Genomic DNA, 21,770 nt, shown 5'->3' with positions numbered 1-21,770 from the left:
TATGTTTTAAATCATTAATGCAACTTAGTTATACACATATCACATCGTCTAACTCCTAGCTACTTTTACAAATCTCAAAACACTGAAATTGACTATATCAACTAACACGAGTGTAGGTCGAGGATCTAAAAGATTTGTGGTTCAAATTCTCCTATACCAAAATAACAATTAAATTTATTTTAATTAGTTTCTGTCCATGTATAAAAATGGTGTGAATTGGATTTTATCCACGTAATTCCATACTTTATCGATTTTTCTAACAATACATTTATAAAAATAAGGAAAAATTACTATTTTATTACTTAATTTTACTTTATTCTATTTTATGTTTGAAACAACTTTTAAATTTAATCCTCAAATGAAAGTTATTTTTTTACCAAAATCGGATCAATAATAACAAGTTTTTTAGGCAATAAAGTACAATAGTAAAGGTGTATGTTTCCATAATCTATGGTAATATATGAATAGATAGTAATTAAAGGCATTTTGAGAAAAAAATATCAAACAATAAACTAATATAAATATAGTGTACCTAAAATTTAACGTGTATCAAAGTACAGGAACTAAAATAGCATTTTGTCATAAAAATAAATGATGAAACCAATTAACATTTTTGCAACTACTAGCATCAGAAAAGGGAGTGTCGAGATTTAAAAATATTTATCTAAAAGAGTACTAAAAATTGAGTCTAAAAACAATACTATTACAAAAGTGAATTAATCAAGATGTGAATATATATACGTTTGTCATAATTTGAAAAAATAAACATAGATCTCAAAGCATATGAAATAGTAATCAAACAAGTGAGATATCGATGTTTATTCAAAATTATTATCGTACGTGTTCAATGTACCTATTATAAAAGTGATATGACGAAAACGATGTAATATACATATGTATTTATATATTTTTCTATTCAAGTTGAACGGAACGAGACGGTTATTTAAACGAGCGCGAGTATGGATGTTTAACTCGAATTTATTATGCCTCAAACAAAATTGAAACAGTAATTGAGAAGGGGACATAATGAATTAGAAATATGATATATTGTATGTTTTGTAGTGTTTAGTGTGGGAGACCACCATAGAAAATGAAGAACCCTAATGAGAGAGAATTAAATTTTCTTTCTCTCTTTCTATTTGACATCAATTTGTCAATGCAATTGTCGGCCATTTGTCACCTTTTCTGAAGAAGGAATAAGGACAAATCACATTTGCTATTCACACGTGGGAAGGTCCCATTGGCTTCTCAATTAGGGCTTATTTGGGTCTCATTAGGGTTCTTCCATTTGGACATTTTCTCAATTGAAGTGACTAAGAAGTGGGAGTTTTTGCTTTCTTTTTCTCTGTTCAGTTTTGTTGTACAAAATCACTTTCTGTTTGGAATGGATAGAATATATATCAAATTAATGTGAACATTGAAAAATCAGAATCTCTCTTTCTATTCTCTCCCTCCAATATTCTTCCTCCATACTAAAAGTTTTAGACTATGTTTTTTTTTTTTAAATTAAGTTTTCTTAGGTGGGTTTTGAACTAAAAACTCACTGCTCAATCAAACTACAAAGTAGAAATAGAAGCACTTACACAAAGAAAATAACCATAGAACCAAAATGAAATCGATTCTTATAGACCCTAGTTAAGACAAATAAGAATGATGTAGCCGGATCACAATTAGGAAAATGCGGGACCATCCGGTGTAGAATCCGAATTCTAAATCTTGGTAGTCCAAACCCTAAGCCTAGAACAGTACATGTTGCATGTTCAATCCTCTCCCACAGTTTGTCATATAACTGTGAATCGTAGAAAATGTTGGAGGTCACACATGCATCAAACATCAAAGTATTCTTTGTTAAAAAAAGAGGGAGAGAGAGAACTTTTTGACTTAAAAGGTTGAGTAACCCAATAAAATAATGCAAAACGTTTCTTTGATTAGTGTAAATAATACAAAACTTAAAACATTGTACTTGCCTTGTTGTTCTTTTAGCTAATAAGTAGTTTAGTGAAATCACTTTCTTTTGCAAAATAGTTGAAAGATACATTCCAAATAAAATACTATATATAATATGATTCTTTTTCTAATATTTCATATAAAAACAATTAATTGAATTTGAATCTCTCACTTTTATTTTCTATAGTCCGAGAGGGAAAAATTATCCCACAACAACTTTTACGATAGTTTTGAAACATTTTCTTGACATTGGAATAGTAATTGTGGATTCTTATTCATTAGGTATTAATTTTAATATTTTAGATATCATCGACCGTAATAGACCAAAATAGATAATTTTTGTCTATTTATATATCTTTAATTATATCCTAATCTATTACAAATAAATAGTAATATTTTGTTATATTTATATATATTTCTAAGAAAATTTCTAATTCATTTTAACTAAAAAACAATGGATAATTGTTTTAAATGAAAATGGTTAGTATGTTACTATAATATTTATAAATAATTTGACTCATTTTTTGTATCGTTGAAAAACATCCCTGAATCTTTGGCAAATAAATACACCATTAAAACATACATTCAAGATTCAAATTAATCATTTCAATCTACTTTTTTCTTTTCTTCTTTTTTTTTTTTTTTTTGAAGAAAAAGAAAACAGATATGGTAGGGTTTGGAGAAATGAAAGGATGTGATATATTATAAATAAGTTAAGTTGATTGGAGGAATGAGTCCACTTGTGGATGCTTACCTAACCCTTTTAAAAACTTGAGGAAAAGATAATATTCAACTTGGTGTTGCATTGCATAACCACAAAATGAAATTTTAATAATTGTTACAAGTGCTTAGTTTGAGTGGACATGCAATAAGATGCATTATATATATATATATCTATATGTATTTCAAACTCTCTCATAAATCTTCTCTTCTCCCACTTACTCATCATATTGTTTTAGGATTTTATGATTCCTACTTTCTACTCACTAAAAAGTCAATATATACTATGACAATTTGTTCTCTAATCATACAACTAATTAAAACTAAATAGTGTGTACTATCTCTTCATTACTGTCACATGAATAAAGAAATTTAATTAGATAGATATACACATGTGTAATGATTCAAAACCATAAATACTTTTACGATAATGTGAAGTTGAAAATATTTACAAAATTAAAAGCTTTTATTGTCGTATTTATGGTTTATTTATTTTACTATTATTTATTGTTATGAGTTATTACATATAGGCCAATTGTCATATACGAATATGAAGTGAAAACTTGCGATAAATATCGACTTAGAAAAGGGGTTGGTTTAGGGTTTTCCTAGACCAACATGTCGAGGTTAAGTTAAGCCTTACAAAAGACCATGCATGTTCTAGTCCAAGAGATCGTCTTAGGTTCAAAATATAGCAGATCGTCTTAGGTTCAAAATATAGCTAAAGGTCGAGGTTAGCCTTAATTAGTGAAACACATAATATATCAACATCCAACCTCACATGCCATGGAGAATAAAATTCCAATGTAATTAACTCTTAGATTTCATACCAAAAAAAAGTTATGTAAGGTTAACTTAAATATTGAAGTTTGTATGACAAAGCATGATTATATCGATGTAGAAATATTTTCATGTTCAAGTCACGTTCTTCTCTAAATTGTATAGCTTTTGCCACAAAAAGATCATATACATGTTTATGTTGTCTAGTTTTATATTTTACAACAAGTTTGGAACTAATTTTGTATTATTAATACAATCAATAATTTCTCATTGTACTTTTGTAACTTTTTGATATCTTTTTATATCAATAATCAAAATACTAAAATTGTTTAGGTTACAATTTTGTTGTTATCTTAACTAATCATAGATTCATGGTGATATAAAGATCACATCATTAGATTTCCCCAATGGCCCTTACTAAAAAATGCAATTAAAGAATTGAAACTAAAAGCATAGGTTAAACCTAATAAAATTACACACATATATATACACTAAACTAAATCAAGATGGATGATTTACGCTAATTTATTATTGATCGATGTTGATATTTTATCGTTATTTTCATCGGTATTTCTAAAAACCTAAGACATTGAAATCAACATTTCAATCTTTGAGAATACTAAAGTAGTATTCAACAAGTCATATTAAATTTCTTTGACGACTTTTTTCATGGCGTAGTATAAATGATTTGAAGTAATTAAAGAGATAAAAGACAAAATTTAGTAAACGATTTTGAAGCAAAATAAAGTTTTTTTTAAAAAGAAAAAAAAAGGTAAACGTGTATTCCATAACATAATTAGTAACTTAATTGTACTATCAATTTTAAAATTAAAAGGTTTGATTCTATCATGCTAAAAACAATGTAGAAAAAATTATATTCTATAATCAAATAATCAAATAGTTAGACAAACAAATAAGTCCGAAGATAAAGGGTACATCACCTGTTTAAAAACTTAGGTGATAGGTCATTGTAAATATAGTACAAACTAGGTCATTACATTATTTTAAAAAACATAGGTCACTATATTTTGTCATTATATTATAATTGATCATAACAACATGTGAATTTATTTTTATTTTAGAAAACGTAGGAGTGAGGTGGTTATAAGATGAATTATTTTACATAAAAATGTTTCCAAAAATAAATTTTAATTTCAAAATATATATATATTATTTTATCGATGAATTTTTAAAATAAAACTTTTTTAATTTTCAAATTTTAAAAAAGGGATGAATTTAGTTTTTTTTTTTTTTTAGTTTTAAAAAAGGTAATATTTTAGTCTTCAAACTTTATAAGTTGATATAAATAATTTAAGTTCAAATAGTACACACTATTAAAGTTGAGTATTGATAAAGTAATTAACTTCATCTTTCCATTTTTTCTACTTTCATATTCATTGAAGAACTTTATTTTCTTCTCTGACTCTGATTTTCACATTTACATAATAATTAACTCCATCTTCTACTAGATTTTCAACCATTTAAAATTTTTTATTTTTAATTTAAAATGTCGTATAATTATTAATATAAAATTATTTCAAAGATCTGTTAAGCTTATTTTTATAAAAATTCATAAACTAAGGTCATGTTTCTTAACGATTGCATTTTTTGTCTTTGGATTTTAATAATTAAGTCAATTTTCTTTTCATTTCTTATTATGAATTTCATTTTTGTTGAGTAAAATAGTTGAATTCTTTTTTTTAATTCCAAAAACAATAACAAATTTTAAAAACTATTAGTTTTAGATTTTGAACTTTTTGCTTAGTTTTTTAAACGATTGATAAATTGTAGGTAATAATGAAAGGAATTTGGAAGCAAATGTAGATGTCTTTAGGCTTTATTTTCAACAACAAATTGTTACCAAATGAAGCCTAAAAATTATATTTTGAATACTTAAGACTTAAAAGACACTTATTTTTAAAAAATTCAAGGAACATCCTAAACACGACACCTATTTTTCAAAACTTAAAAAACTAAATGAGTCATATCTCGATTTTTTTTCTTTTATTTATTAAATCGAAAATTACTAGTTGAGAAATGAACAAATCTCTTTAGATATATTTTTGATTAATTGAGTAACATAACTTGATTTTTAAGTTTTTTTAATCATAAATGTAATTTTTGTAAATTGTTAAAGGGCTAATATACAGTCTCAATCAAGAAGAAAAAAGAAAAAAAAAAACTTGTTTGAATAAATAAAACTAAAGTTGATAATATCAATTATATTACATTACAATGAAGATTCTGATTGATCAAATGATAATGAAAGTGAAAATTAATGATAACTTAAAAGAAATTTGTGAATGTCTTCAACTTGTTATCTTGATTGATTAAGCCAACATATTTGTTGATATATTTTGAGCTGATATGATACACAATTAGAGGAAGTTTCATAATTGATTATTATAAGCAAATAGAAATTAATGTTGATTACTTTTCAAAGGACGGATGAGAAATGGATGTGACTTTAAATTTTTTTTTTAAATAATGTTTAGACAATATTATATATATACACACTTCAAATTCTAGGAAACTAATAAAATCACATCATAGTTTGAATTTCCTTTCTTATGACTTCATAAATTAAAATTAGAATAAATTATTGGTTGAAACCTTAAAATTTTTTAAAATATATTATAGCTTCTCAAATTTCAAATTTAATTTTAAGAATATTTTATGAAATTAAGAAAAGACTATAATATATAAGACAACATTTAAATAATATATTTACAAACAAAATAAGAAAAGATCTAAAAGTTCATCAATTGGATGCATCTCAACAATTGCATTAAATTTATGATGGGATGATATTGACAGTTAAGAGTCATCTTTAGTAAGAACTACGGCACCGTTTTATTCCCTATGGACATAAAATTAAGCATCTTTTATTTTTAAAACTAAAAAATTAAAGAAAAGAAAGGATGCTCAAATCTCATGATGTTGTTTGGTAAATTTTGTGAAAATAATAGCTTTTAAGGGGACAAGAAAAAAAGATTGATAGAGGAGAAAAAGAAAGGTGAAAAGAGAAGCTTAACTTGGGTTTTAGTTTTCAAACTTTCGTAATGATTTTATTTCAATATGTTGTTATTCACCTAAAATAGCTTGTTGATTATTTAACATGTAATTCGATATACTTTGTTGCTTAGATGAGTGAGAAAAAATTTGTAAATCAAATTAAGAAGTGAAATATAAATTTTTTTTATCTAAAATTTAAAAGAAAAGTTTAAAAACTAAAATGAAATAAGATGAAAAAACTATTATTGTATGAAGCAATAAAGGACAGGTGAATTTTTTAAAAAACAATAAATGAATAAATAAAACTTTAGTAGTACAAAACAAACCCTACTAGAGAGCTATTTAACAAGAATATTAAGGTCCTACGAAGAGGACAATATATAGAAGTTGGGGCATAGTTGTTTAAATTATTTTTGTGTACATGAATACATACCATATAAATGTTTTGACTAAATTAAATTCAATTATTTTCTCATGAATTTATTTAAGTTATCGAATAATAATTTGATATATAAAAATTTCTTCTTTCTATCTCCGTGTGATAAAAGTAAAATGTACAAAGATTTAGTTACGACAAAAATGAAATGCGTATAAATTAGAACTTGAAATACACTCAAGTATTGTTGGATTTAAACTTTACTAACCTTTGATCAAGAGCATGTCTTAACTAATTAACGTCTGTTCAGATTATCACTTACAAGTTCTTAGGTCAACTTTTATGATGGAACCTTTGATGCATTGCTTTTAGTTATTACATAGCTAATGGGCTTATAATGGGTAGTGTTATAATGTAAACTATTTTATTATGAATTACAATAGTTTTTGTTTGAAGGGTAAAATAGTTTTAGTTAAATTGGAAAATACTAAAGAATGTGAATAGAGTTTTGAAACAGTACTATTTTTAATCTGTGTTCTAAAGGGCTCCTAAATTTTGAATAAGAGACCGAATGAACACAAAAGGATGAATCATCTCGAAAGAGAAAAGAACAAAAGGGGACAAAGAAGTGCATATGTGTGTGAAAACTCGATGAGTTTAAGAGGCGCCAAAAACAGAACACATCAGAAAGGCTCTTCTTCTCATTCGCTTGACTTCCTATATTAAGACCTTCTAACTGTAAAACAGTGCCATTTCTCTGCTATACATACGACAACAAACCACTTCACTTATTACCATATCAATAACCCCCCTTCTATCTATCTCTCTCTTCTCTCGATCTCTCTCCTCTCTCATTTTTTTTCTACTTCTTCTTCCTTCCATGGATTTTCCCATACCAGAACCATCTCCTTCTGAAACTTCAACAATCATCTCTGCTTCAGAGTCTTCTCCACCATGTCCAAAGGGAGATCGAACAACAGACCAAATCAACCCCAATTCTCACATGGGTTTGGATCTCACCCTTTCTAATAATGATTCTGATCATGGGTCGAATCCAGAACTCAATTTAATCGACTGTTTCGATGCGAATTTAGCAACAGAACCTACAGATACAGAGACAGAGCCAAGGGTTTTCTCTTGCAATTATTGCCAAAGGAAATTCTACAGTTCTCAAGCTCTTGGGGGACACCAAAATGCTCATAAACGAGAGAGGACTTTAGCTAAGAGAACTCAAAGAGTTGGGTCTGGCTCTAATTTTGGGCTTGCTCATAGGTATTCGAGTTTGGCTTCTCTTCCTCTTCATGGGTCGTTTAATAGGTCGCTTGGAATTCAAGCTCATTCCATGGTTCATAAGCCTTCTCTTCATGTTTCTCCAATTGGGTCATCTGGAATTTACGGTCACAGTGGATGGTCAAGGCAGCCGCTCGATCAACATCCGGCGATTGGTCGGCTGATGCAAGGGAATTCACACGTTGGAAGTCATAGAGGCATTTCCTCGACCACAGGAGCTGCAAGATTTGAGGGTGTGAAGAGATTCTCTCCGGTGGCAGTCACGGAGGCGCCACCGCCGCTGGGAGGATTCTGGTGGACGGCGGTGGGGGTGGGGGTGGGGGTGGTTTTAGTCATATGAAGATGAAGCCTAAACAAGATGAGTTGTTGAAGCTTGACTTATCTCTTAAGCTCTAATCAGAAAGGGAACTTTCCTTCAATTTTTATTCTTCTTTTTCCATTTTTTGAAAATTTGATGCTTTCTGCTAAGATGGAAATTGATTTAGATCCTTCTTTTTTGTTTTTTTTTTGTTTTTTGTTTTTTTTGTTTCCAATACTTGAGAAGATTGTCTCTGTAAATAATCCATTTTGGCAACATAAGAAGAACACAAAAGTTAACCTGTTTAAAAGAAAATTCCCATTTATTATATAACAAAAAAAAAAACAATATACCTGTTAAAATTACTTTGGAATTTGAGAAAGTAATCCCCTTTCTCTCTCTCCATTTCTTTTTCTCTGAAAAAAAAAGTAGTGATAGATAGAGATGCAAGTCTCCACTAGTAAAAGTGACTAAACTTTAAGTGTAGGCATAGAGAAAATTTCTCATTCATGCTTTTATGACCGTTATAATTAAGATTGATTCCACACGCATACACTATGAGAAAATGCGGGCGATTCTTCAATACTGTGTCTATATTATTTATTGATTTCCAAATTCAATGGAAAAAGAAATAAAAGTTTTTAATCTGGTTGAACTTGTGAGTTACGACAGTTTTAAAAATAATCATATAGGTGTGTCATAATTCAAAATCCGTGATGTTCTAGACACTAAAAAGACCATAACTCAATTGAAATATTTGGATCAAATCCCTCCCACTCCTATACTCCTATTCTATTCCAAAGAAAGATGTTGGGTTTCTTTTTAAGTCAATAAAATATGAAAGACCTTTATTTATACAAAAATATGACATCTATTAGTCACGCAATAGATACGATTTGAAATGATAAAAGAAGAAAATAACGAATTAGAACCAAAATATGATTTAAAAAATTAAATTTCAGAGACAGACATAAAGTTGAGTAATAATTCAGATCCAACATTATATTTTAGGCTTCTTGTCAATCAAATATGTTTGTGTGTGTGAGAGAAAGAAGATTCAAGAAATCCCCAATATGAAATTGTTGGATAAAGGGGTCCTAAATTTCAAAGACTAAACACTATGATGTGTGGTCCATGAAATGAGCACAAATTTGGATGCTTGTAGTTTTCATTTAATGAGACCACCATACAGTGACATATGAATATATATGTATGCAAATAGAATGGTGGATGACAACATTGTTGACCCACTTGCAGTTGAAAGTAATAGACCATCACATTAGAAGAAGATCAAAAAAAACAAAAAAGAAAAAAGAAAAAAAAAAAGAGGTAGGTGTAGATATAGCAAACCTTGTGAAAAAGTAATGAAAGCACATAATGACCCTCCCTCCTCCTCTCACACTCAGCTATTCCATCACCATCATCATTTTTCCCACATTATTAAATTGTGGGTAAATCTTCATTGTCTTGATTTCTGACCTACAGGATCTCCTAATAAGGCCAAACCAGTGGTGGGGTTCATATCCCAAACAAATCATGTTCATCTTAATCATATATCTAAACTATGATCATTAGTCATAATAATGGAACTAATTTCTCCTAGTATCAAGATGTAAAAGTAACAGAAATCCTGCTATTAAGACAATTGGTGACAATAAAAATCTCTTACCTTATCATACATACCAGTACCACACAACCTTTATGAAAATGACTCACCAAACTTTGGGTTTTGGCCATCTGTTGTCTTTGCTACTTCAGCAGTTGGAATGTCCATTATTTGAGTTAGGCTGCCCATTCTGCAACATTTGAAGAATCATAGCCTTTGATTTTCCACCTCAACTAAAGCCATAAGTAGTAATTTATCAGAGGTTGAGTAATGAATCAAGTTTCATCAAATCAAGTAATATAATAAATCTTTACTGAAATAAATTGAATACGAGATAGGGTGCTCAAAGAAAATATGATTAAACTCCATATAATAATTCCTCAGATACATACCAAAAAGTAGCCAGGGATTGTACCAAAAAAACTGTGGATCTATGATCACATACCATCAGGTGAGAGTTTAAACCAATCACCTTCTTTCTCTCAGGATAAAGAAGTAATCATTAAAGAAGCTCTCCTCCAATACATTTAATTAGACTACTTTACTTTATGGGAAAAAGAAAGTATATAACATGGATAAAGCATCCTTTTCTAAAATATTCTACCCTCAAAATATCAAGTTAATGCTTTAGTGTGTCAGAAGATCAAATCCAAAAAAAATAAATCACCTGTTTGGTCCAACATATTGTTTGTATATCATCAATTTATGTTGAATTCAAGCTACAACTACAGTAAGTAGACCTGGGACAAGGTGGGGTTGAATTTGTTCTGACTTCTGGGTCTGCAATACAGCATGATGAGCAGGAAGACAGCCACTTAGCTGCCCACTTGATGACAATGACTTGTTATCTAGTTCAATCCCATTCCACATTTCCACTGCCGATGACTTCATGAGTTCAGTAAGATTACAGGAGGAAAAAAGTTATCCAATGAAGTTGCCACAGTGTGTGGATGTCTTCTAATAATGGTTGGATGGGTTTGTATACTTCCTAACAACTACTAAATATAAATTCGAGATACTTTTAGGATTCACTCTTGTATCCAATGGTACAAAAATTGTCAATTGTCAATCACATCGTGGCAACCTCCTTGAATAATATCTCAAAGAGGGGGAAAAGAGAGAAGAATTGCTTTGTAGCTGGGTACATTTACACAACACAAACAGAAATTGAATGTTAATCATGAGGTAATTAATTGTCATAACAAAATAGGCATGGATCCGTTTACCTATTAACCATTTACATTGCTAATGATCAAAGATACAGCCTCACCATATATAATTATTAACAAAACCTGGAACCATTGGATTCTTGGCAGCAACATGGCTCACTCTCGTTTCTCTAGCTTCACCAAAGGAAAATTACCATGCGCAGGATATGGCAGTAATATTGATTAAGAGGCGCTTTCCTCATCTCTCAGCATCTGGAGAGGATCCTCCACCGTGGTTACGATGCTTACTATCATCTCGTGTTGTAGACTCACTAACACGACCTTTGGGCAAAACTGGAGCCGGTACTATTTTTTGTCCACCAAGATGATCATCCATAGACTTGGTTGAATCAATATTTACCCCATGTTTGGTTTTAACAGCATCTTCACCCTTTTCAGAGTTCTTTGTTATATTACCAGTCCCTGATTGTTTTCTGGATTCAACAGCAATTTCCTTTATAGTATTCTCAAGTTTATCGAGTCTTGTTTTTACCTCCTGAAGCTCTGGGTTCATTTCATGAATTTTTTCAGTCTCTTCCAACTCTATTTGTTTTGCTTTCTCTTCTTCTTCTTTCTTCTTTTTCAGCTCCAGGTCCTGATATAGTGACTTTGGTTAAGAAAACCATTGAATAACTGAAAATCACAGAAAAATATTGTTAAGGGGCCAAATCAAAGAACCAATGGAAAACTTGAGTATCCAAATTCCCATGGGAAGCATTGTTATCTTCCTTTGCCTCGTTTTTAAAAAGTATGCACATATATAGTATATAGTTATTTTTCTTTCCATTTTATGCAGAAACAGATTCCTTGTAACCATTTTATAAATGATAGAGAAAGTAACTCGAAGTCATGAGGCCTTTTGGAGTGGTTACAGAAACAAAGCCATGAGACTCCATGTACAAAGTAGACTATCATACCATTATGAAGATAGGTGGGAGGTTCCCGTTGTGCTCATACAATACAACTACTAATTATGATCTAGCAGACAAAATGATGATGCAGTCATTTCATCTCTTAAATTAGATTTATATCTAATTAAACAAAAAAAAATTATATGACCTACTTCTAGGTTGTTTAACATCTATAATTTCAATCTATAATTTCAAATGTTCAAAAGTTTGAAATATTTCATTTAACCTTCTAACTTGTTCCTTCTTCTCTAAGACAATTGAAAGCACTTGAACTCTATCTTTTTATCAACAAGTCATTTATTTATTTCTGTTAAAAAAAAGGTGTTCTTTGCTTGCCATCTTATACAGACAGCATGACCACTCTGTAAACGTTAGACAGAGTACCTAGAAGCCCGAGGATAACACTTATCAAATAGTTACTAGAGCTAACCTGTTACAGAAGTTAAGGCCGCTACGTACTGAACTAAACTAATTGAATGAAATCAACAAAGATATAAAGTTGTGAATATTTGGCTTTCCAACTTTCCACAGTCTTAAATTTATTCACTAGGTTGTTACCAAATGAATCTGTTGAAACTTCTAGCACAAAATCACTCTTGAAACCACCAGTCTAATTTTAAGAAAACTGCTAGTTACCATAATTTATAATCTAACACCAAAGTCTCAAAAAGTTGAACTTCAAAAATGAAGTATAAGATGCCAAACATAAAAATAGAGACTACTAATCTTGATTTAAAAGACAGAATGATGATGCAGTCATTTCAACACTTGCATTGCTATCTAATTAAAAAAATTCTAATCATGAAAACTTAAAACATTGTTTCAAACACATATTTGATATCCACCATCTATCTTTATATATTAATAATAATAATTTTCTGAGTTAGAAAACGTATACGGTAAGATAGTTTGTTCCAAGTGTTAAAAAAGACGCAGAAAATAAAACCAAAATTTGCTATTTTCATGTGCTTCTTTCTATTTTTTAAATTAACAATTTCTATACATTTTTTAAATTAACAATTTCTGAAACAAATTTCAGAAGAATGTATATAAACGAACTCTTAAACTGGTAATTAGCTATGATATTCTAAATTACACGAAAGAAAATATTCATATTAACATACTAATACTTGACATAAATACCTCTTAAAACTTTTTCCTTTTCACGAGAAAAGACCTCTTAAAACTTAACGCTATATAAATTTTTTATAGAAACAACAAAAAAAATTAAAGAATATAAGAGCATACAAAAAAATACTCCTAAAGTGGCCGAAGCTAAGGTAAGTGCCTTATTGACCAATTACATTTTTGTGACGAACCAAACTTTCACTGAGAAGGTAAAATGAAGGGAATCAAAACAGTCCTACAAGAAGGAAACCCCTAGTGCCAACAAAAGGAATCCAAACAAAAACCTATATTACAGGTTGGGTAATTATAATAGGTGGCAATTTTAGGAATAATAACCAAGAGTATAGCAACATTTTAAAAAAATTGCAAATATAGCAAAATTTATCAACGATATACTTCTATCGCTTATAGACTTTTATGACCTATTAGTGATAGACCAATAACCAATATTTACAATATAGTCTATCAGTGATAGACTCTTATCGTTAATAAACTCTGACAAACTTCACTGTATTTGCAATTTTTTAAAAATATTATCAAATATGACAATACTTTGGATCTAATTGCTATATTTGTAATAGTTACTTACGGAAATAGAAAAAAATGAGCCCCAACTGGAACTATAGTGACACAATTAAAATAACTACAATCCTCAATGTGAAGTTTTGCATCCATGACTACAAATATGTATGGGAATGAGAACACCTTAGTTGTCAACTGTGAACGTTGTATTGTGCAGAGTAATAAATAAATGTTTTATGTGAAACAAATTAAAGCTGGTTGCTTCAGTGATGAATTCAATTGAAATATCAGAATACAAGGAACGTAAACCAAGAAATGGAAGACGGATCAAACTACGAAAACAGTATCAGGTGAAAACGTCAAATTATGAAATCAAATGTCTTCAGAAAAAAACGACTAAAGGAAACATAAACCAGTAAACGCAGAATGTCAACTTAGGAAATTTTAAAATGAGGCCCTGAAATTTACCTACCGCTTCCATCTTTCTCATTTCGTAACGAGCGTACTGGGCCACCAGATACACAGCTGTTTCAGGAAATGGGTGCATTTAAGCAAATAATTAAGACACGTATAATGTCTCTAGCCAAACACGGAATTAATATAGAGAGAAAGATAAAGGTACTCACCCAAAGACGGCATACAAACAAAGAAGAGTTGCACAAGATGGAAATCAAGCCTGAGAATGAAAGAAAGATGTTAAATACATATATGTTGATAACAAGGAGATAAAATCAGCAGAAAGACATGGATTTTGAACAAAATTTAATCCTAAAAGGACAAATCATCACACACGTCTTATAATTAAGCATTATAAACGAACAACACGATGCGTTACTATTGAAAATTCAATTTTAACTAATGTATTAAAATGTAAACAAGCATACAACGATGCCCACAGGATTCAATTACATACTACCGATGTGAACACAACATGTTTGATAAAATGCCCCAAGTAACTTGAAGAACCAAAAGCCACTCAAAGTGTAGAACCGACCAAAACAGACATGAAATAAGAAGATAGAGAATAGAAAGTGATACCCAAATTTCTTTTTCTTGGAAGGTTGAGTGAAGAGGATCTTGGAGGCGGTCATGAGGTCCAAGTTATCCAGCTGCTTGTACGCCTCGTTGTAGCTGCTCAGATCCGGTTCAACCTTGTTGTCGCCATTGATCTTGCCGTTGTTGCTGCTCTTGTTGGTTTGAATGTGGGATTTGGAGCAAAATGATCTGGTTTCCAATGGCTTCAATCGCTTTGAAAATGAACTCCAACTGGCTCTGGCGCGAAACATTGTCGAACAAGATGGCCGTGGGAAACAAGCGGAATGAATACATATAGGTCACTGATCTTATGGGCTCAATCTTCATTTGTCAGGCCCATTAATGTCTCAATATTTAAGCCTCCGGCCCACCGTTTTTGTTGGGATCACTATGTCTTAATTTTTGGCTATTTTTTCCCTTCCAATTAGATTTAAAATAATTATATTGAAAGTCTATCTACGATAAACGTCTACCACTAATAGATTTTGTTATATTTACATTTTTTTAAACTATTACTATATACTTAATGATTATACAACTTGAATATCACGTTGTAAAAATGTTTACCACTAACCTTTGGATGTGCATGTGTTCAAAGGTATATGCATAGTGTCTCGAGTTGTCATATCGTGGTGTCTTCATTGATTGCTAAATTTGGAGTTGTAAGTATACAAAGCAGTGAGGGCTGAAATTGTGGTTAAAGTGATTGTGGAAATCTCTTTAGTGTTTTACATTGAAGGAGGTCAGGGTTTGAGAACACTCGTGTATTTAACAACTCTTTCTTAAAAGTATAAATATATATACAAGTTTTTTGGTTTATTAATAGAATATGATTAAATAATAATTTAAAATAATGGTTATTGGAGTTGGTGGAGGTAATGTTAGAGGCAACGATCGAAGTGCCAAAAAAGGCATCGATGTTACTGAGTTGGTGAACATGACTATAAACTATCAATAACATATCTTCAAACATTAAATTGAAATTTTAACTCAACTCATACGATTACCTCAAACGTTCCATAAATTATTAGGACGGAAAGCTAGACTCATTATTTGGGGTGGACCAATAAGTATAGTGACTACCTAATTATAATGGTAATCATTATATTCTTTCTATCTTTTCCAATTAATTAACTGCCTAATTTGAATCAACATTTCTAAATACAATGGATGTTCCACTTTTGTGCTAACTTTTCATGTACACATACATTTATCCATTGATAATTTGTTTATAAAGTAAGATGACTTAAAACTATGTTTACTTTTAATAAATTGTCATTAACACAATAAGTTGCCATCGAATCAAATCCTTTCAATGATCACCAAAGCATTTAGATATTGATTTTTTTTAATTATGTCTTAATTAATTAAGAGTTTGAGGGACTTGAAATGTAAATATGGGAAATTTTTCGTTTTTTTTTTTTTTTTATACATTTAGACGAAATTTTGATAAATTTTAAGTTGTTTTTTTAATTAATTAGTTGTGTTAGGTTAGTTCAAGATTTTCAATTTTAGGGTTTTTATGAGGTACAATTCTATAGTTTCACACCTCAAATGTTATTTTCAAGGAAGGATGAAGTTCTTACGTTTTAATTCAATTGAAAAAAGCTTTAATCTATGATAGAAAAATGAAAAAGGAAGAAGAAGAAGAAAAAAAAGGTCAAAATGTGTTTAATTCTTTCGGTTCTTTTCTTAGGGAAAATAAAATGTTCTTACCATTACCTCTTTTTTCTTTTTTTGACTGCATTTTTTCTTTTTCTTTTTCTTTTTCTTTTTCTTTTTCATTTTTTAACTTTATTATTTACCATATTTATTTATCTTCTTAATTTAAAAATATTTTATTATATTTTGCGTACCACAACTGTGAAAATGAGGAAATTAATTTAAAAAAACATTCACTATGTTAGTTAAATAATATATGAAAATTTATTATGAATGAAAAAATATTGAAAAAAACTTAAATAATTGTTTTTTTTAAGAAAATCAATTTGGTAGGTTTTATGGTATAGATGAAAATATAATATAATATTTAGGTACATCATTTAAACTTTGAAACTTTATAATTTACAAAAAATAATAACAATAATAATAATGAAGAGTTTTAAATTAATCGCGGTAAACACAAATGTTATAATATTTACTGTTTTTTTATCAAGTTAAAATAATTTACATATTAAACACACGTTATTATAAACTCAAACTGAAATAATCTATATCTTAAATACAAACTATTATAACATAACAACAATAAATAACAACTCGTTCATTACCTCAAACATCTCTTATGGTTGAATATAACGAAGGTTTATAGTTTAACATTATTGGTCCACATTTCATAACGTAAACATGCTTCTAGTTTACTATTTTGTTCAAAAAGAATATTACTTTGTCTACTCACACTTGAGGAATTTTATTTATTTATTAAATACAATAAAATCCAAAGTATTTATATTATCAACTTGTTCACAAAAGAAAATATATAGATAAACAATATTCATTACTATAATATAATTCATTTATAAATGAATGGTTGAAATTCTTATGGAATAAAATTTGGGTATAACAAAAAACTCAATTTAATAAAATGATTGTAGGTTTCATATTAGTTAGAGGGGAATTGGTAGCCAAGAGAAAGAAAATGATAAATGAAAGGATTGTTCAATTGGGTATGGCCTTTACATTGTTGAAAAATTGATTTGGGTTTTGAAAACTTTTTCAAAAGTAGAAAATAAATGATAAGAATTCATAGATAAAAACAATGTTTTGTACACTTCATTTTCAAAGAAGAAGAAGAAAAAATCAAAGAATTATCAATTATGTATGGCCTCAATATTGTAAAAGTTCAAATAGATAAAACCAATCATTTTCATCCTTATATTTATTTTGTTTCATTTTAATCTCTATTTGTTGATTTTTGTGAAAAGAAAATAAATTTTCTATTAGGAAATATATTCATTTAATACATAAAATTTGTTTATGAATAAAGTTTATTAAAACTGAAATTAGGTATGTAATTAAATGTAAATATAGGGAAGTTTAGGGACGATAATGTAAAAAGAAAAAGAGAGAGAGAGAGAGAGAGAGTTGAAAGAATAGAAAGAAAAGAAAAAAGACAAAGTCCTAAATTTATTGAAGAAATGGAGTTTGTGGTGTTACAAGAACTGGTGGCACCCACTTGAATGAATCAGAAGATTCCCATTTCCCAATCCCCACTTTAAAAAACTATAAACTTTGTTAATAATCAAGAAAGTTATGATTACCCATTAATTATTTTTTTTTCCTTTTTATGTTTCCGATGATCATTTTCTATTGGTTCGAAGATTATTTAGCAATGGAGTTATTAGTTTCAGTAAGTTAGTGGAAGTGAGATCGAAATGTTGTGCAGAAGAATCTCCAGCAATGCTGATTCTGGATCAGCTCCAGTGTACCTCAATGTGTACGATCTCACCCCCATTAATGGCTATGCATATTGGTTCGGCCTCGGTGTTTATCATTCTGGTCTTCAAGGTTTGTTCTTCTACTAATTCATCGCTTTCTCTGCTGTTTAGATCTGCATTTCTGTTGCTTAATCTGGATTTGGTAATTGTTGAATGACGAGTCCAGTTTTTATGAGTTATGTTTTCTGTTTGGTTAGTGAGGGAAACAGGGGGGAAATTTGAATGTAATTCTAGGTTTTTGCTTTATGCATCATCGTTTGTTGCTCTCTTACTCTTGTAGAATTTTAATTGGTTCTGTTTGGATGGGGAGAAAATGATGGGAAAATAGATGAACTTACTAGGTTTTTGGTTTTACTTCACTTTTTTTTCATTGTTCTTTAAGTATAATTTGCTCCTGCTGATTTCTGGACCTGCATTTCGACATATTCTGTTTGGATGGTGAGAAAATGATGGGAAATTAGACGAACTTCTAGGTTTTTACCCTTAGTTCACTTAATTTGTTTGTTCTTTAAGTATAATTTGCTCTAAGACAAACTTTCCAATTGTTATCTGGATCTCCACTGCGAGGGATTCTCTGTCTGGCTGGTGAGAAAATGGAGGAAAATTGGATAAACTTGAAGGGATTTTCATTTTACCTTTTACCTTTGTTCTTGAACTATAACTTTCCTTTTGGAAAATCTTCCCTAGTGTTTGGGTGTTGTTGAGAAAATTAAGGGAAATTGAAACATTTTCTATCTGAAACACTGAGTAAATGTTATGGGATTATTGTAATGCAGTTCATGGAATTGAATTTGCATTTGGAGCTCATGAATATCCAAGTACAGGGATATTTGAAGGAGAACCAAAGCAATGTGAAGGATTCAAGTTCAGAAAATCAATTTTGATTGGGCAAACAGACTTGAGTGAAGCAGAAGTGAAGTCATTAATGGAAGAACTTGGTAAAGACTACAGAGGAAATGCTTATAATTTAATCACAAAAAATTGCAACCATTTTTGCAACCATGTTTGCATCAAGCTCACTGGAAATCCCATCCCAAGTTGGGTCAATCGCCTTGCTAGAATTGGTAACATCAAATCCCACCCTTCATTTCCACTTTTCATCTAAATTGACATCTCCTTTTTCACTTCTTGCTGTTTTCTTTTTCTTTTTTCTTTTTCCTGTTTATGTCTCTGAATGCTGATGTTGAACTTTAGTGCTTTTGTATTTCTCTACTTTTAAATATTTTATTATCAGTCCCCACAACTTTTACATTAACCTCTTTATTAATTTAATAAAGGTCAAAATAATCATTCTTATACTTCAACTTAACTAAATTTTTCATGCAAATACATAAAAAATGATATTTGAGACCTTTAGTAAATTATTTAGAAAACATTGAATGTGTTAACCAAATTATAAAACTAAAAAGCTACTATAATCTTTTTCCCTCTGCTTGAAATTTGGAAACATGAATAACAACAAGACTACTGATATTATGTAGATTGTTAACCAATAGAATACGTGTTTTTAATCATTTTAAATTAATTTAGTATTTGGTATTACGCTTTTCAAATTCAATTTTCATATAATCAAAATTGATTTTGGACTATAAAAGCATGTTTCATATTGATTTGAAATGCAGGGTGGATTTGCAACTGTGTGTTACCAGCAACATTGAACTCCACAAAATTTGGTCAAAACAGAGTTCAAAAGAAAACAAATGAAGAAAAGCAAGAAAAAGGAGTAGAAGAAGAAGAAGAGAAGAAGAAGAAGGAATTGATGCCAAAAGTTCAAACAGTTGAAATTTCAGGTTCTAATTCTAATTCCTCTTCTTCTTCTTCGTCTTCTCCAATTACTCTCCGCAGAGGCAGAAGCAGAACAAGACGCCCTCGCCTTCCAACTTCACCATTAATTCCCACCTCAAATTGTTGAAGATCATCAGTAGTTTGGTTAAATTGCATATTTAGTCACCATAGGTCGAAAAAAGTTAGAATTTAGTCCGTTAGAGTTTAAAACTTATGGACTAACTTTTAACTTTCTTCGAATGAAGGGATTAAGTTTGTCATTTAATCTTTGAGTCGTTAGTTGCTCCTCGTTTTCTCTCACAACAAAGGAAAGAAAGAAGAACATTTTTGGGGTATATGAGTGATTATGTAAATTGTGTACTATTAGGGAAAGTGGGTTGTTTGTCCCTCAAATGTTTTCTTTTTCCACCATTTATGTATCCATTTTCTTGGATGTGGTTGAGCTACCATTGAAGTGGTAATTATAGGCTGAGATGTGGATTGTAATCCAAATTAAATTTGCAAATATGGCCCAATGGGAATGCTTTCTAGAGGGGTCAATTGCTTTTTCTTCAAGGCTAAGTACAATTTTGATTAATGCGCTAAACACTTGTTCTATTTCATTTCTAAAAGTTTCACAAATGTTATATTCATAATTTAGCTTATGCACTTTAGCATTAGTTGGGTGCATCCCGACATGGACTTATTTCTAAACATTCCACTTTCATCACACGCAAAAATAAATAAACAAAAAATGGTCATGTGACGCCTATGATTAGACAATTAATCAGTTTTTAGAATAGTTAATAAATGCATGAAGTTTTGCTTTTGTGTTTTTTCTGAACTTTCAACTTTATATCAAATAAGTTCTTGACATGTTCAAACTTTTTAAAAGTTAAACAACATACTAAACATAAAATTATGTTTTGAAATATCATTTTAGTTCTCATACTATCAAGTTTGTTTGATTTTAGTTTCTATACTTTCAATTGTTCAATTTTGGTCTTGAAACCATTCAAAGATAATTTAATATAATTTTCCTTCTGGAAAACAAAGTTCCTCAAATCATGTAAAATAACCCTTAAAATTAGGATAGGAATTGACAAGAGTCCTTAAAAAGAAAAAGGCAAAATGACCTAAAATAAGGTGCAGATTTGCAAGGAAATTTGTGACATTTGTGTTTTCTACTTTGGCTCTTTTTGAATGCTTTAAGCTTTCTCTTTACTTATTATTATTTATTTATTTTTAGAAAGGGAATGCTTTAAGCTCAAGGGTCAAAAAGTTAGAGAAATTAACCATTTTTTTTTTTGTGTGGACATTGAGACAACCTACCATACCATTCATTCACTTTCAAACTAAAATACACATCTACTCCATGTGATAAAACTTTTGCTTTGACTCATTCATAGGTTTTGGTTTAAATATTCATTCATTCATTTTAAATTAATGGTTGGTTTTTTTATTATATTTGGTTCATAAAAGATGTTCACTTTTATAATAACTTTTCTCTTTTTAACTTGGAGTTTAATTTTATAATTGTTGTATGATGATAGTTGTGTTTTATACTTTTGCTACTTGGATATATATTTTTACTTATGTATAAACAATGTTTTCATTTACTATTATTTAAGATAATTGTAAAGTTTAATTTCTTTTTTTTTTAAATAAAGATTATCGTAAAGTCGATGCAAATTTAGGGAACCAAAAGTAGAATATTGCACAATTTTTGCCAT

At 29.5% G+C, this 21,770-nt stretch overlaps 3 protein-coding genes across 3 annotated transcripts; 2 read left to right on the top strand and 1 right to left on the bottom strand.

The window, feature by feature from the left end:
• Positions 1–7,298: 7,298 nt before the first annotated feature.
• On the top strand, positions 7,299–8,741 carry LOC101205862 (zinc finger protein 3-like). Its single transcript, XM_004152281.3, is given in 2 exon segments — positions 7,299–8,444; positions 8,447–8,741. Coding segments are annotated over 2 exon segments (804 nt in total). The 5' UTR covers positions 7,299–7,718; the 3' UTR covers positions 8,525–8,741.
• A 2,296-nt stretch (positions 8,742–11,037) lies between these two features.
• LOC101207869 lies at positions 11,038–15,123 on the bottom strand. Its single transcript, XM_004152124.3, has 4 exons — positions 14,840–15,123; positions 14,428–14,477; positions 14,274–14,326; positions 11,038–11,835 (listed from the first exon to the last, which is right to left on the bottom strand). Exons 1-4 carry the CDS (start codon positions 15,085–15,087, stop codon positions 11,440–11,442), a joined length of 747 nt encoding a protein of 248 aa, XP_004152172.1. The 5' UTR covers positions 15,088–15,123; the 3' UTR covers positions 11,038–11,439.
• A 2,848-nt stretch (positions 15,124–17,971) lies between these two features.
• On the top strand, positions 17,972–20,660 carry LOC101208113 (deSI-like protein At4g17486). Its single transcript, XM_004152125.3, has 3 exons — positions 17,972–18,343; positions 19,050–19,337; positions 19,896–20,660. Exons 1-3 carry the CDS (start codon positions 18,211–18,213, stop codon positions 20,183–20,185), a joined length of 711 nt encoding a protein of 236 aa, XP_004152173.1. The 5' UTR covers positions 17,972–18,210; the 3' UTR covers positions 20,186–20,660.
• The last annotated feature ends 1,110 nt before the right edge of the window (positions 20,661–21,770 follow it).

This window comes from Cucumis sativus, chromosome 4 (assembly GCF_000004075.3).
Source record: "Cucumis sativus cultivar 9930 chromosome 4, Cucumber_9930_V3, whole genome shotgun sequence".
In the NCBI taxonomy this organism is placed as follows: Eukaryota; Viridiplantae; Streptophyta; class Magnoliopsida; order Cucurbitales; family Cucurbitaceae; genus Cucumis; species Cucumis sativus.
This window is presented reverse-complemented; position numbering and strand designations above follow the sequence as displayed.